The sequence below is a fragment of the Toxoplasma gondii genome, chromosome XI (assembly GCF_000006565.2).
Source record: "Toxoplasma gondii ME49 chromosome XI, whole genome shotgun sequence".
NCBI lineage: Eukaryota > Apicomplexa > Conoidasida > Eucoccidiorida > Sarcocystidae > Toxoplasma > Toxoplasma gondii.
Window position 1 is genome coordinate 1,668,745 of NC_031479.1, and position 12,648 is coordinate 1,681,392.

Here is a 12,648-nt window from a genome sequence, read left to right on the forward strand (position 1 = left end):
TCCAGTTCCTTCAACCTCCCTTCCTTCACTCCGCAGCGGCTTCCTTCTTCGCCCATTCATCTGGATCGGCTGCGCCTTGCATGCTGGCTCTCCGTCGACCTCCGAGAGAACTCGAAGAGAGGCAGAGGAGTCGCATGGCGAAGACACAGAGGCGCGCGGAAGGCGAGAAGAGATCGAGTCGTGATTCCTTCCATTTTCCAGGGAGATATGACACCTGGCGCTGTTGAGACGTTGGCTTTTCCTCCCTGTCCGATTCCTTCTGTCCCCTCTTGAGCACGAGAAGTCGTGACATCTCTCCTTTGAGTGAGAGGCGCGAAAGAACAGCGGCAACCGGGAGCGTCGCGGCGTTTCAAGGATGCACTCCGAGGAGCGAGGTGCCTCTTCTCGCCAGCGCGCAGCGAAGCGCGCGTGGAAGCAGCAACGCCGCCACACGAAGGGACATCGAGAGAGCCACAGCAGGCTTCGAGAGCACAAGGAGACGGAAACGATGTCCAGAGGAAGAAGGAAACTCACGAGATTCGCGAGAAGACACGGTGACAGAGACTCCAAGAGAGAAGAAGAAGAAGAAGAAGAAGAAGAAGAAGAAGAAGAAGAAGAAGAAGAAGAAGAAGAAGAAGAAGAAGAAGAAGAAGAAGAAGAAGAAGAAGAAGAAGAAGAAGAAGAAGAAGAAGAAGAAGAAGAAGAAGAAGAAGAAGAAGAAGAAGAAGAAGAAGAAGAAGAAGAAGAAGAAGAAGAAGAGTGTTGGTCTGCTGTGGACGAAGAAGGTGAAGCAGGAGAGTCCGGCTGCAGAGAGGAAGAGAGAAAAGTGAAGGGAGAGAGAGACCCTTCTGCAGAGGACGTTCGCCGCATTGGAAGTTCGCGGACAAGTGAAACAAACTGGTTTTCTGAGGTTGCTGGAGACCCGAAGAAACGCGCAGTTCGAGGGACAGACCAGCAGCGAGAGCGAGACATTGTGGAGCCGGGAGTCGCCAGGACAACGGCTGACGATAGTGGAGATGCATGGGTCATCGCGAAAAGCGCGTCCGTCGAATACGAGTAAGTGAGTCGCTTTTCTTCTCGTCGCCTCGCCATAGAAGATCGGGCCACCGCAGGGGAGGATCTCTGGTGTCCATACAGCGCAGATCGCGCGAGGCCGCAGCCTCCCTCAGTTTCTGGACGAACGGGAGAACAGGACTCGGTGTGCAACCTCGACCACGAGGGAGAAGGCCAAAAATGTCTCTCTCTGGATGAGGCCTCTGTTTCTTGCTCCCCCCGGCCGTCACCTTTCGAAACGCCGGAGTTCACAGCCATTCTCTCGTATCCTCCATTCTCGCCGCATTGCGTTCTGCTGCAGAGAAGCCAAAGCTCCCTTCTTCCTCTCGACTCTTTCCGTATTTCAAATAGAGGGTGACAAACTACGCAGTCGTCTTTTCAGAAGCGCCTGTCTGTGCGAAGGCATGGGCAAGTCACAAGTTTCCTCACACGTCCACACCGGACACAAGATATGCTGAGGTCGGGCGTCTGCCATGTCAATTTCTCTGTTGCGGGGAGAGTCTGGGGATAGGCGCACCTTGTTGCAGTTTCCGACTCCCTGAGGACAGCGAGCTAGCTGCTTGTGGAGTCGCAGTGTCTGCGTTCGGCTTTCCCTCGACGAAACGGAGACAAGATCTGGAAAGAGAAAATGCCACTCAGGCGCCTCCAGACCCGTCGCGCATGCGCCTTCCATATATATTTTCTTCATCTGCCAGTGGCCACAGTACCGCGGTTTTCTCTCCCTAGAGACGCCTCAGCGGTAGCCTCACTCCCCTTTTTCCTGTGTGGAGCAGGCGGATCAGCTCGAGCTCGACTTAGGTTTTCTCTGTAAAGAAGAGGCTCCCGTCGCGGAGAACGGTCATCGGAAGCTGGGGGGAAGAAAAAAGGGGGAGCCGACGAACCGGAGCGGGGGCTTCTCGGACGCGGAAGGCCACAGATACACGAGACACGCAGGAACGGCCAGTGGGTGGAGAGCGAAATCCGAGACACGGCGCGTCCTTCCAAATGCTTCGCCACCCAGGTTCTGAGCAGACGACTTCTTAAATGAGCAAAAACGGACCAGACTCAGTCGTCCTCGTCGTGATGGTAAGAACGCACGGCATTCCGGTCAAGAATTGTACGCAACAAACACGGAGTGGAGCGGGGGCATGACCCCGAATGGCCCCCGAGAAAATGGAAACTGCCGCTTAAGCGCTACCATGTCTTCTGGAAGCAGGAACCTCTGACACTGTACAAACACTCGGAGTTTGCGCAGCTTTCTACATCTTGAGATTTTTTGTCCAGTCCCAGATATGCGTAGGCCTTCGCAGTGTGAAGTCGCGGAGTCCGCTGCCGTTGCAGCTGCACATCTGGGAAGCCGTAATTCAGTGTGCGCAAAAAAGGAACGCACACTGTGGAAAGCGCGCTTTTCTCGTCTTTGCAAATTCAGAAGAACCGTCCGAGCCGCTAGACATGTGCTGTAGGCACTCGGCGTGGAATCTGGATACGCGGCGTAAAGTAGAAGAGGATGGCTGTACTACTGCTAGCACACCCGCTTTACGGTTTGAGGACCTCGCGAATTCAGTCTTTGGGTGCAAGAGCAAACAAAAGGTCTCTTGCGCTCCATCTGGGAAATCTCTGGTATTCGCCAGTGCACAAAGTATGCAGCCAGACTGAAGATGAATGTCTGGACAAACTTGCGAACTTTTGTACAGCTGACCGGAAGAAAGTTCGGTGCCGGTCCAACCGTGCGCTCCCCTATAGATGGAGAGAAAAGTTACGGTCTGCAGTCGCAATGTTGCTGTCTTTGCTGACACAAGAGCACTAGTCGACCGCCAGACGAGAAACTTGGGAGCCATCTGGGTGCTTTTTGAGTCCGAATGAATCGTGAACTCGAATCGTAGCAGCGGAAAGGGGCGGGAAGGAGCTTTAAACGAAGTTGCGTGAGAAAGCGGAGAAAATGATTTTAAAACGATGTTTCACAGGCAATGCAGAAGTTGGGAGTGAAGACAACTTGGGAAACAGACCGGACCATAGTCTGGGTATCCACGGATTGTACGTCAACATCCAACAGACAGAACAGTCGTGGAGTGAGTGACAGACCGCGGGCTGTGCACACCAGTCCGTGGAAGTAAGAACAAGGACTTCGAGTCGTCTGAGAACCAGAGCCACATGTATGAGAAATTACAGAAAAGCTGCAAAGCAGACTTGCCCTGCCCGTAACCTAACACTCTCTGCCTTTCTCCTCGTTGTGTCAACCCACAATACGCAGTCTTGACCAGAAAAAGATTTCTTTAGGTCCAGATATGCGACAGCGAATTTAGAGTGTGGCAACAGAAGATGCAGCGGGCCAGCTGCATCATCGGAACTGGACGTTCTTAGTCGGTCAGGGGAAATCAGTTGAACGGAGTTATGGAGTTGCGTCAACAGTATGCTCACGAAAGCATCACTGCCGATGTAGCTGCGGGTTTGTAGATGCGTGGACTTTGAGAAGAGTCCGAAACAAGCTAGAAGCAAGATTTCGAAGAAAACAGCTGAGGGCAGCACCGTGTCGCAATTCGACCGTACGGACGCAAGCAGTTGTGCATTCGTGATGGTAAAAAGACAGAAATCTGGTGCTCATGCCACACGCAGGCCTCGCTATTTCCTAGCGTTATATCTCTTCCTTCAGTGCAGCCTTTCGGGCGTCACGAATCAGTCAGCTGAGCATCTCTTAACCAGTCCAGGTTTTAAACACGAAATCTAGCATCTTCCTGGAAGAGGTGGAAAAAGAAGTGCCGTGTGTGAGAGAACTTCGATTGCTGCTGTGTCTTGACGTTTGATCGATGCAGCCTTGTCTATCTCGTCCTGGGAACAGAGTTCAGGTGGCTGTGTTCACATCCGGGCATGGCGTCTTCAGTTGTTACGAACTGGGCCTGACTTCGCAGGCTGCCCACGAAGTGACCCCAGTTGCTGTGACAGGGTCCACTCGTTCTGGTCTGAGCGTGTCAACTTCAGTAATTTGCGAACTGGGTACCCAAGTGCACGCAGCACCAAGGCCGGGTTCACGGAAGCAGCGTTGTGTCAGTGTCTGTTCTGCAAGGTGGTTCGGCCTGCTTGCGGTGACAAAGAGCTGCGACTGAGAGTGTCACCTTCAGTAGGGTAAATCTAGTTCTGTGGAATGAAGTGACTGCTGGTCGTTCAATTCCTATGCAGTTTGTTACTCATTCACGGCTCGCAAGTCCGCAATACAGGTGACGAATCCGTGTCTGCGATATACACAGCAGCTCTCTGCCTGCACCCGCTCCCCCCCGCTTGCTGTGTTCTGTTAGGCGTCGGCAAAGATGTTAGGCTTGACTTTACGGAGAACGGAGTATCAGATCATCGAGAAACAAACGTTCGATGCTGCTCCCACCCTTCGGAAAACTTGCTGAGCACCTATACGCGCGAAGTCGCACCTTCCCCAGACAGGAATTTTATTTCTAGCCTTTGACGACAAGGACTATGTATCTCGAAACGTTGTCCGTTCGCGGTGCTTCACAAGTGTCATCCACGTCCTCCGAAACAATATGTGGCCGCAATTGAGTAACCGCTGTCGACCCCACTTTGCAAGAATACCTAAGCCGCACAGACACGGATACGATCCCCTGCCGTGCTCCAGAAGGCTCAGCACTGAACTGACAAAATCTGTTTAGTGCCCTTCTTGAAGCTTCTATTTGGCTCATCTGCGAGGTTGAACAAAGCCGGAACTCGGCTCCATGAAACCTTGGTGCAGAACTATTGAGATTTCGAAGAGCTGGTGCCCCTGAAACAGCATTGATCCCCAAAAGCGCCGTTGATATTCCACGGGGGTTCCCTGAGACCTCCCTCACGCATTGGCTCCGCCCTGACTCATGTAGTAATCGATTATGTCGCCCTGCGAACACACCACGGCCAGGCCGCATACGCGAATACTTGGAAAGTCCTCGTACCGCATTCGGTACAGGCAAGTCAAGACTTCCCTCAGATGGTCACCCATGGAGCACTCAGTGCGGAAAGATCTGGGATTGTCTACACTTTACCATCTGGAGGCCGACCGCAAAACAAAGCACCAAGACAAAACACTGAACACGGGTGAAGCGACCAAACTACAGAACTTAGGATATAGATTCAACCATATCTTAACTCTCAGAGTGGCTCCGCAGAAGACCGCTCGACGTGAATACAGTAAAGCGTTTGTGGCACTACACCGAAATTGAACTACGTCGCGTTTCTCCGTCTTACGTCGTTTCAGACATGTCATCTTCCCAGCACACACACCCACACACCCTCTCTCTGTAGCTACGGCGACAAGCAAATTCCAGACAGGCCATGAATTTGATACGTTTACGGGCATCAGATGCCGGAAAGGTGGAGACAGGCGATCGTCTAAGGCTGGACCCATCTGCTGTGTTCCGGCAACGACCTAGAAAAACTTCAACGCTCAAAGCCACTGCGGTGCCGCAGAAAGTCGCTCGTACTCGCTAGCACTCTCGCAAAACGGAAACCCTGAGAATCGGCAGCTCTTTTGGCTTCGACGGGCCGACATTTTCGGCAATTCGCGAGAGCAATCGGCGAAACTCACCTCGCGCAGCTGAACGGAGAGGAATCGATCATGCTGGAGTCCCCAGCGCGTCAGGGAGCAAACAACAGGGACGCCTTGAGGAAGGATCTCACAAGGGAACCCCCAAGACCGGCACGCTGCTGATCCCAGCGACCCTGTGGCATGCGCAGCGAGGACAGACAGCTTTGGTAGTCCCAGGCAAGCATGTCAGACTGTCGCAAGGATTCGATCCGGAAGAAAACAGATGTGAAACGCCTGTGTTCTGCCGAAAAATAGACTTCGTTTGCGTAAAATTCACATTCCCCTCCGGTGTAGGCAACGACAAGCAACTGGCGCTCACCAACGTCCTACGCGCGTTCGGTGTATATGTGCCGTCTGTCCACAGACTTCCCATGCACCTGCCCTATCCATCGATGCTGGAGACAATCACGCTAAAGTTATAGCGTAACTCCAGTGTTTTAATCCAATGTAGAAGTATTAACACATATTTCCAACATACACATACATATATATATATATATATATATATGCGTGCGATGTCCTATCGAAGGCGGTTTCAGCCTACCTTGGCGGACTGCTCGATATGTTGATTTGCGAACGGCGACATCCATTCCGGAAAATTCTGTCTTGACATGTTTCAAACACGGCGAGAAGTCCTCTGCACAGTTAATCGGACATCTTTCGGGACTTGCTTCAGCTAAAGAAATGTTCTTTCAGCTACGGGTGCTACAGGAGTCCTTCATATCTTCTTCATGCACTGCAGTGGTTCCAGCAGGGTTGCCGCGAAAGGCCGACTGCACAGTGCGCAGGTTCCTATTTGGAATCCGTCCTTTCGATCCCCGCATTTCCCTCGGCATGACTTTTTGGCCCTTCGCCCACGGCTTTGCTTCCTCGCTTCCAGCTGTTTTCTTTCCACGAGAGCGAAACGCGCTGGAGTTCCATGTCTTACGACACTGAAAGTATTCCAAAAATCGCTTACGTTTCACGCGTACGGTTTCATGGATTTCTGGTGTCACGCGTATTAACAGCGAGAGAAAACAGCTCCTCAGATGCTAGGATGATCATGATGATCAGCACCACGGTCCCGCGTGTCATCATCTCTGTGCACTGTACCAGGCAGATTCGAGCTGCAGTTCGATCCCTTGTTGCACAGTGTTCAGTGATACGGTGGTGGACCGCAGGCAGAAAGGACTGGCTGTCTGACCCTTCGAATCCGAGTCACGTTCAGGAGAGCGTCGGCCCGTCCAGTCCCCGACAGTCTCACCTGGAGCCTTCAGGCGTTCCGTAGTCATGATGCGGAACTGGTCTGCAGGAAGCCAGTCGGGAGAGCAGCGTTCGAGAGGACAGATTTCTCTGTTGAAGACGCCGCGAGTCGAAACAGCCTCCCGTCTCCACTCGACTCGCGCAGGCAGCCACTTGACTTTGTCCAGAGCAACGCGCCCGCCTCCGTTGTACACAGTGACAGCGACTTCCACGAAGTCTCCTACGCAGACACTTGAGACGGAGCCCATGGCAGCGACCCCAGTCTCGTCTCCGTGGAACCGGCACAAGTCTCGGTGCATCCAAAGCGTTCGGCTGCTCTTCGCCGCACCCGCCGCCAGCGAGTAAGACACCGTGAACACGCGCGAAGGCATGTTGGTCGGGCAAGGCTGCAGAGAAACATCCACAGAAACACCGGAGTTAGGAGACGAAAGGCGATGCAGGCGATAGGCACACGGTTTGTCCGCGGTGGCCAGATATACCGACTGTTCTCGAAACCATGCTAACATGAGAGCCACTGGATCCGCACCCTTCAGGCGAGTGTAGGTTTCTCGGTCCAGTCCCCTCATCGACTGAGAGGCGCGCCAGTGCTCTCGCATGGGTGGTGGAAGCGCAAGGAGCTGCAAAAACTGAAGAAGAAACGAGCTCTCAGAGACGCGCTGCTTTCCAGTCCACGAACCTGTCCGCACGGAGAGAGAATGACGCCTTCGTCGAAGTTGGCAGAAAGGGATCGCCTTTTTTCTCCTTGCCGTCCGCGATCTCTCTTCCCACCCGCCGCGGGCTTGTCCGCTTCGTCCACCGGACGAGCAGTCGAACTCGAACTTTCGGAAATGTAGGAATAGGTATACGATATGTCAAGGATGTGACCTTCACATTCCGGGAGGACCTAAAAACATACCACGGAGTATTCTTGACGCATTTTGCCCGGTGCGATGCGTTCGCGGAAGCTCATCCCTGTACGCCGGCCCCGGTTCTTCACTCTGGCCAAGCAAAGAAACCGAAGGTCCAGCTACCGAAGAGAAGAAAACCAACTGGAAGCGGAACGCTTTTATTATGAAGCGGAACTGCTGACGCAAAGAGCGAACAGGAACGTCTGGCAGAATCAACGCAGAAGTATGGAAGGCTATCTCATGCATATCATCAAGTGTACTGTCCCCCTTTATCAGCCACGACGGCAAGGCGCAGCAAACAGGAAAGCACCGAGACGCACCTTGGCAAAAATCACCCAGTCCACGCGGACTCCGCCATCGCCAACTGTCTGGAGAGGCTGAAGTTTGACAGCGCTTCCCCAGACTTCCAAGTATTTTGAGTACATTTGCTGGAAACCTTTTGTGGCAGGCCCACACATGCGTTCCATAGCCCTGAAAAAGAGAAAGCGTCAGGCAGGCAAAAAACAGCGGACAGTGAGGAAACACGCTGGATGGAAACCCCCTTTCAAGGACCACTGCTGATTCGAGTAGAAAAATGAGATGCGTGGACCAAAGGGAACGACCAGGCTCTTAGTAGAGATCACACTGCCAAGATCTTAGAATCCCTTTGTATGTGAGGTAGGAGTCTATGTTCACCGCAGTGGCGTCTTGTCGCGTACCGATTGATTTTCATGAACCAGTGTGGACAGACGGTCATGCAAGTCGCGAGGCTTCTGCCGAAGAGAAATGGTACAAGCAGTGACAAGGCAGGTTCGTCGAGGAAGGGAAAGTGGTTTTTCTTGTTTCCGTAGATGCACGCGTCCCGGTCGACAGCAGTGTTGTTGCCGCTGCCGCGGGTTCCTCCTGGTAGGTGTGCTTTGGAGTTTTCAGCTGTCGTTTTTGCAGCCTTCTTCGACGACGGCTGACTGAAGCCAAGAGAGTAGGAGGGCGAGTACGGCGAAAATCCCTCGAATCCAGCTGTGAGGTCGGCGACATTATCACCCTCAGCGTCTCCCTTCCCTCCCTTCCCCCCCTTCAACGAGGCTCCGACACGGACATCTGAGGAAAGGTCGATATCTGCTGCGCGGAGAGGCTCCGGGGCGAGTTCTTTCTTCCGTATTTGCTTTGAAAGCTGCGACGGTTTCGACTGTGACGGAGGCTCGCCACTGTTCGAGGCCTCGTCCCTGGATCTCTGGGAGGATGCACCGCGGCCGTCGCTCCGACGTCGCAGGTCTTGGTCTGACTCGCCGTGTGAGTTGTCTGACTCATTCTCCTTCGCGTCTGCTCCGTCGACCTGATTCTCTGTATGGCAAGGCCCTCTGTCTCCCTCAGCTGACCGACCAGTCCGCGTGTCTTCCCGCGTCGCCGTCCGTCCCTCCCCGGGCTTGTCCGTCGCGACCTCTGCAGAGGCCGTGGGGGAACTCGGGAGAGAGCTGAGCTCTCCGTCTTCGACTTGCGTTTTCTCATCCGCGAGGTCTATCTGCGAAGTGACCTCATACAGCGTTTCACAGGGGAAGAGGCGCGGCGAAGGTGCCTTGACACCCGACTCCTTCGTCTGAAGCTTAAAGTGTGCTGGACTCTCAACGGCGCAGCTATCCTCTTCAGCAAAATCGTTGACAGCGGAGTCTCCCCAGTCGGATCCTGTCGCAGTCGACTCCACATTGGGAGTCTCTCCTTTCGCGGCAGGCCGGCGCTTGCCGTCAGCTGGTTGAAGCGAAGAGTGTTCCTGATCTGCTTGTGGCGGGGCATCATCGCGCCGCTGGACGCTGTCCTTTCCGTGTTTCCGGTTCGCACCAGGCCCGTTGTTGAACTGGTCCACTGAGGAAGTGGATCCCGACTTGTGCGCAGACCGAGAGGGCTTCTCGCCTTTGGATGGCAAGTTGCGAGGGCGGTTTCCAGCACCCCGTTTTCCAGGATCCCGGTACGCCTCCTCGGGGCGTACCCTCGCGCGAGACCGATCCACACCGCTTGACTGCGACCGAGGGGAGAGCGTTCGGCTTGGGTACTGTCCCAACCGACCCTCGACGCTTTTAAGAACCGCCAAGTAGTTGTCGTGCAACTCAGCGGCCGTGGATTCCGTGTTGCCCATTGTGGGGACACGAAGAGGGAGCTGGGCAAAAAAGCACGCAGTTCCGGGACCCCGAGCGAGAAGGCGCAGTTGAGCACGGAAAGAAAAGTTTTTTCCGTGGTAGTGAACGTTAAATGTGCTGGGTAAGTCCTTTACGCAAAGCTGAGCCTGCACAGCGTGTCCCGCGGATGCAGTCTACCAAACCGGTCAGTTGGGAACCCCCAGACTTTGCCGCTGGAAAGAACACAGAACTCCGTTTCCCCCGACAGGAAGCTGCAGTACAAACGCGAAAGCGAAATGGCGGTCATCGAGAACGCGGCGCTCCTCTAAAAGAAACGGAAGATGTGTAAAGCAAGTCACGCTGAAGGAGTGTGTAGGTGTGGACTGGCTGACAGTTCCCGCGCAAGTGAGAAAAGATTCCGTTCGCGAAGCAGCGAAGTGACCGAAGCCGCCTGGTGGTGGCACGCGGGGGGTCCGCAACAAGGCTGCTCAAGAAGTGTTGCATACAACTTGCAAGCAAACTGGAGACGAGAAAAACAGGCTTGTCATTCCTAAATTAGCGCGTCCCACCATAATTCAGATAGCAGAGAGTGGGCGAAAGTTGCAGACTCAGTGCCCCCTTTCGTTTTAACCAATAAAACAACGGCGCGGAAAACACGGGAAGCGTACCTCAGTCCACGCTGTCAAACCCCATCCTGCGAACTGGAACCTTCAATGAATGATACCGGGGAAAAGCTCCATATAAGAGGGCCAGAAAGAGAAAATGGCACATGCCATGAGGCTTGCCTGAGAAAGACAATAACATCAGGAACATTGTTGTATAAGGGAGAGAAACATCGCCGAAAGCCTGACCCGCAGCTGGTCAGGGTCGCAACGGGTGAAGGGTGTCTACGCGGACAAGACAAGACGCGAGCTTCAGGACCGTCTCTGGGTGGAACACATGCGCTGCCTGTAGTGTGGCATTCAGTGGCCACTCCTGGGGAACTTTGCCTGCGCACAAAACACTACCTTGGTTCTTGTAATATCTGCAGTCGAAGAAATTGGATTTCACTTAGCTTCAAAAGGACACACTTCAAGATGCTACCTCAAGCAGACCCGATACGCAGAACACCTGTTCTCCCGGTGTCGCGCCATGGCGAAACAGCAAGTCCCCGAAAAGTTTCGTGGGTGTGGACAAACGTTGCGTGTTTCGTGCAGCTCTCGTTGGGTGCTTTGTCTCATTGTACAGCAAGGCACCCCGACCTAGTTATGATGTATGTCTCAGCGGTGCTCCTCCTCTTCTCTTTGACGGCCGATCAACTCGGCTGCAACGCTGGCTGCCGAATCGAGTTATCCAGGTGGTGCAGTCTAGGCAGTAAACAACCACACATGTAGATCATCTATAGTTTCTTATCAAGTACTGTTCCGGCTTCGAAGGCATCGACCCGTACGGAATAAGCGCCTGTCCGGTGCTTATGTCGGAGAAGTCAGGTCGCGATCCTTGGAAGCAAAACAGGTATTACTCCTAAAACTCCCCGTCTGTTTTTGACTCCCGAGGGAACAAAAGAAATAGTCAAATCCTTGAAACGGACTCGAAACGTTTTTACCGCTTTCCGTCGAACCTACTCCCGGTTCTCCAAAGAGCTGACTGGGGTCACTTTTCCCCGATGATAAAGCGTTAAACACGCTCGTTCAGCGGGTGGAGCGGTGGGGTGACTCATTTGTCGAAAATGTCTGAAGGAGTTTTAGTGACCCGGGTACCCGATTAGTACGGATAAAATACGCTTGGTCACGCATGGTTGCCGATCATACATAAACCACGGTGGGGTGACCCTTGAACCACCCACATCAACGAAACGACATACAGAGAAGAAGCAAAGCAGCGCAACCATCAAAGGAAGGAACACCCTGTGTAGAGCAGCGAGCTCGCTTCTCTAAAAACAAGTTACTTTCGTAGCACTGCATTGGCCACGTGTGACGACTAATCTCTGGGCGCGACAGGCAGTTAGTATGCAAAAGGAGTCTTATCAGTTTCGAAGTTTGACATATGTGAAACTTGTTTCCCCATCCCTTTCTCGAGCAACACTGGATCGGCGATCAGAGAGAGAACCACACTGAGGTGATTTTCTAACGGTCGTTTCTACACTGAAGTGCTTCCAAGTGAAAGCAGGGACTCTCCGCGAAAGCTCTGTTGGATGCCTCTATCGGTAAAATAATCCCACACTATAACCGCTGATACTCGTCAAGCAACGCACGCAACGGTCAGGATATATTCAGGGATACTAGCCGCGGTGGCCCGGATCGCCGCGAAGACAGGCAGAAGGTGCTTCACACACAACAGCGGCATACGAATGAATTTGTGGTTAGATTAGAATATTGTGACTCTCCTCAACAGAGTAGTACAGTCTACGAAGGCATAAGATGGGTCGTGCTTTTAATGGGTGGAGTGTTTGCCTTCGTACCATGACCGGCGCGTACATACACAAAGGAAGACCGTTTGGGTTTCTTTGACAAGTGGGGGGCGGTGGTGTAAAAAGTGGGTTAACGAACTCGCCGTCGCAATTTCACCGAGTGAAAAGGCCAAAGAATTTTTGACTCACAGTCTTTTCCCGACCCATTTGGCGTGTTTTCGATGAACGTCGAAGTGCAATTCACCATACCAGGCAGCACCCAGCAGGGCAGGCATAGGCTTCGTTATCACCCCACTTCTACGGAGATACGGCGTTAGAAGGGTAAACAGTTTGCTTTTGGAGAACAACGGACAAGCGAACAAATGCCCGAGAAGGATAGATGAAAACAAGTATATCTGTGCGCGGTATGTTTGTAGTGCACATGCTGCCGTCTGCGTTGAAAAGGAGCGCAAGCGAAGGCTGTTGGCGAAG

At 53.3% G+C, this 12,648-nt stretch overlaps 2 protein-coding genes across 2 annotated transcripts; one reads left to right on the plus strand and one right to left on the minus strand.

Moving 5' to 3' along the window:
* Positions 1-355: 355 nt before the first annotated feature.
* TGME49_310920 (hypothetical protein) lies at positions 356-1,039 on the plus strand (the record flags this gene model as incomplete). The annotated part of the gene is made up of 1 exon (XM_002364295.1): positions 356-1,039. One exon carries the CDS (start codon positions 356-358, stop codon positions 1,037-1,039), a length of 684 nt encoding a protein of 227 aa, XP_002364336.1.
* A 3,281-nt stretch (positions 1,040-4,320) lies between these two features.
* On the minus strand, positions 4,321-10,587 carry TGME49_310930 (hypothetical protein). The gene is made up of 7 exons (XM_002364296.2): positions 8,400-10,587; positions 8,022-8,172; positions 7,491-7,697; positions 6,816-7,200; positions 6,117-6,209; positions 5,573-5,706; positions 4,321-4,885 (listed from the first exon to the last, which is right to left on the minus strand). Exons 1-7 carry the CDS (start codon positions 9,806-9,808, stop codon positions 4,838-4,840), a joined length of 2,427 nt encoding a protein of 808 aa, XP_002364337.1. The 5' UTR covers positions 9,809-10,587; the 3' UTR covers positions 4,321-4,837.
* Positions 10,588-12,648: the final 2,061 nt, after the last annotated feature.

Excerpts from the sequence above, each read along its gene's own strand:
- TGME49_310930 (XM_002364296.2), bottom strand. The coding sequence starts at position 9,808 with ATGGGCAACACGGAATCCACGGCCGCTGAGTTGCACGACAACTACTTG. Across the intron at positions 8,173-8,399 it reads TGGTTCATGAAAATCAATCG|GGCTATGGAACGCATGTGTG; the intron begins GTACGCGACAAG and ends TCTCTTTTTCAG. Across the intron at positions 7,698-8,021 it reads ACTGGGTGATTTTTGCCAAG|GTCCTCCCGGAATGTGAAGG; the intron begins GTGCGTCTCGGT and ends GTATGTTTTTAG.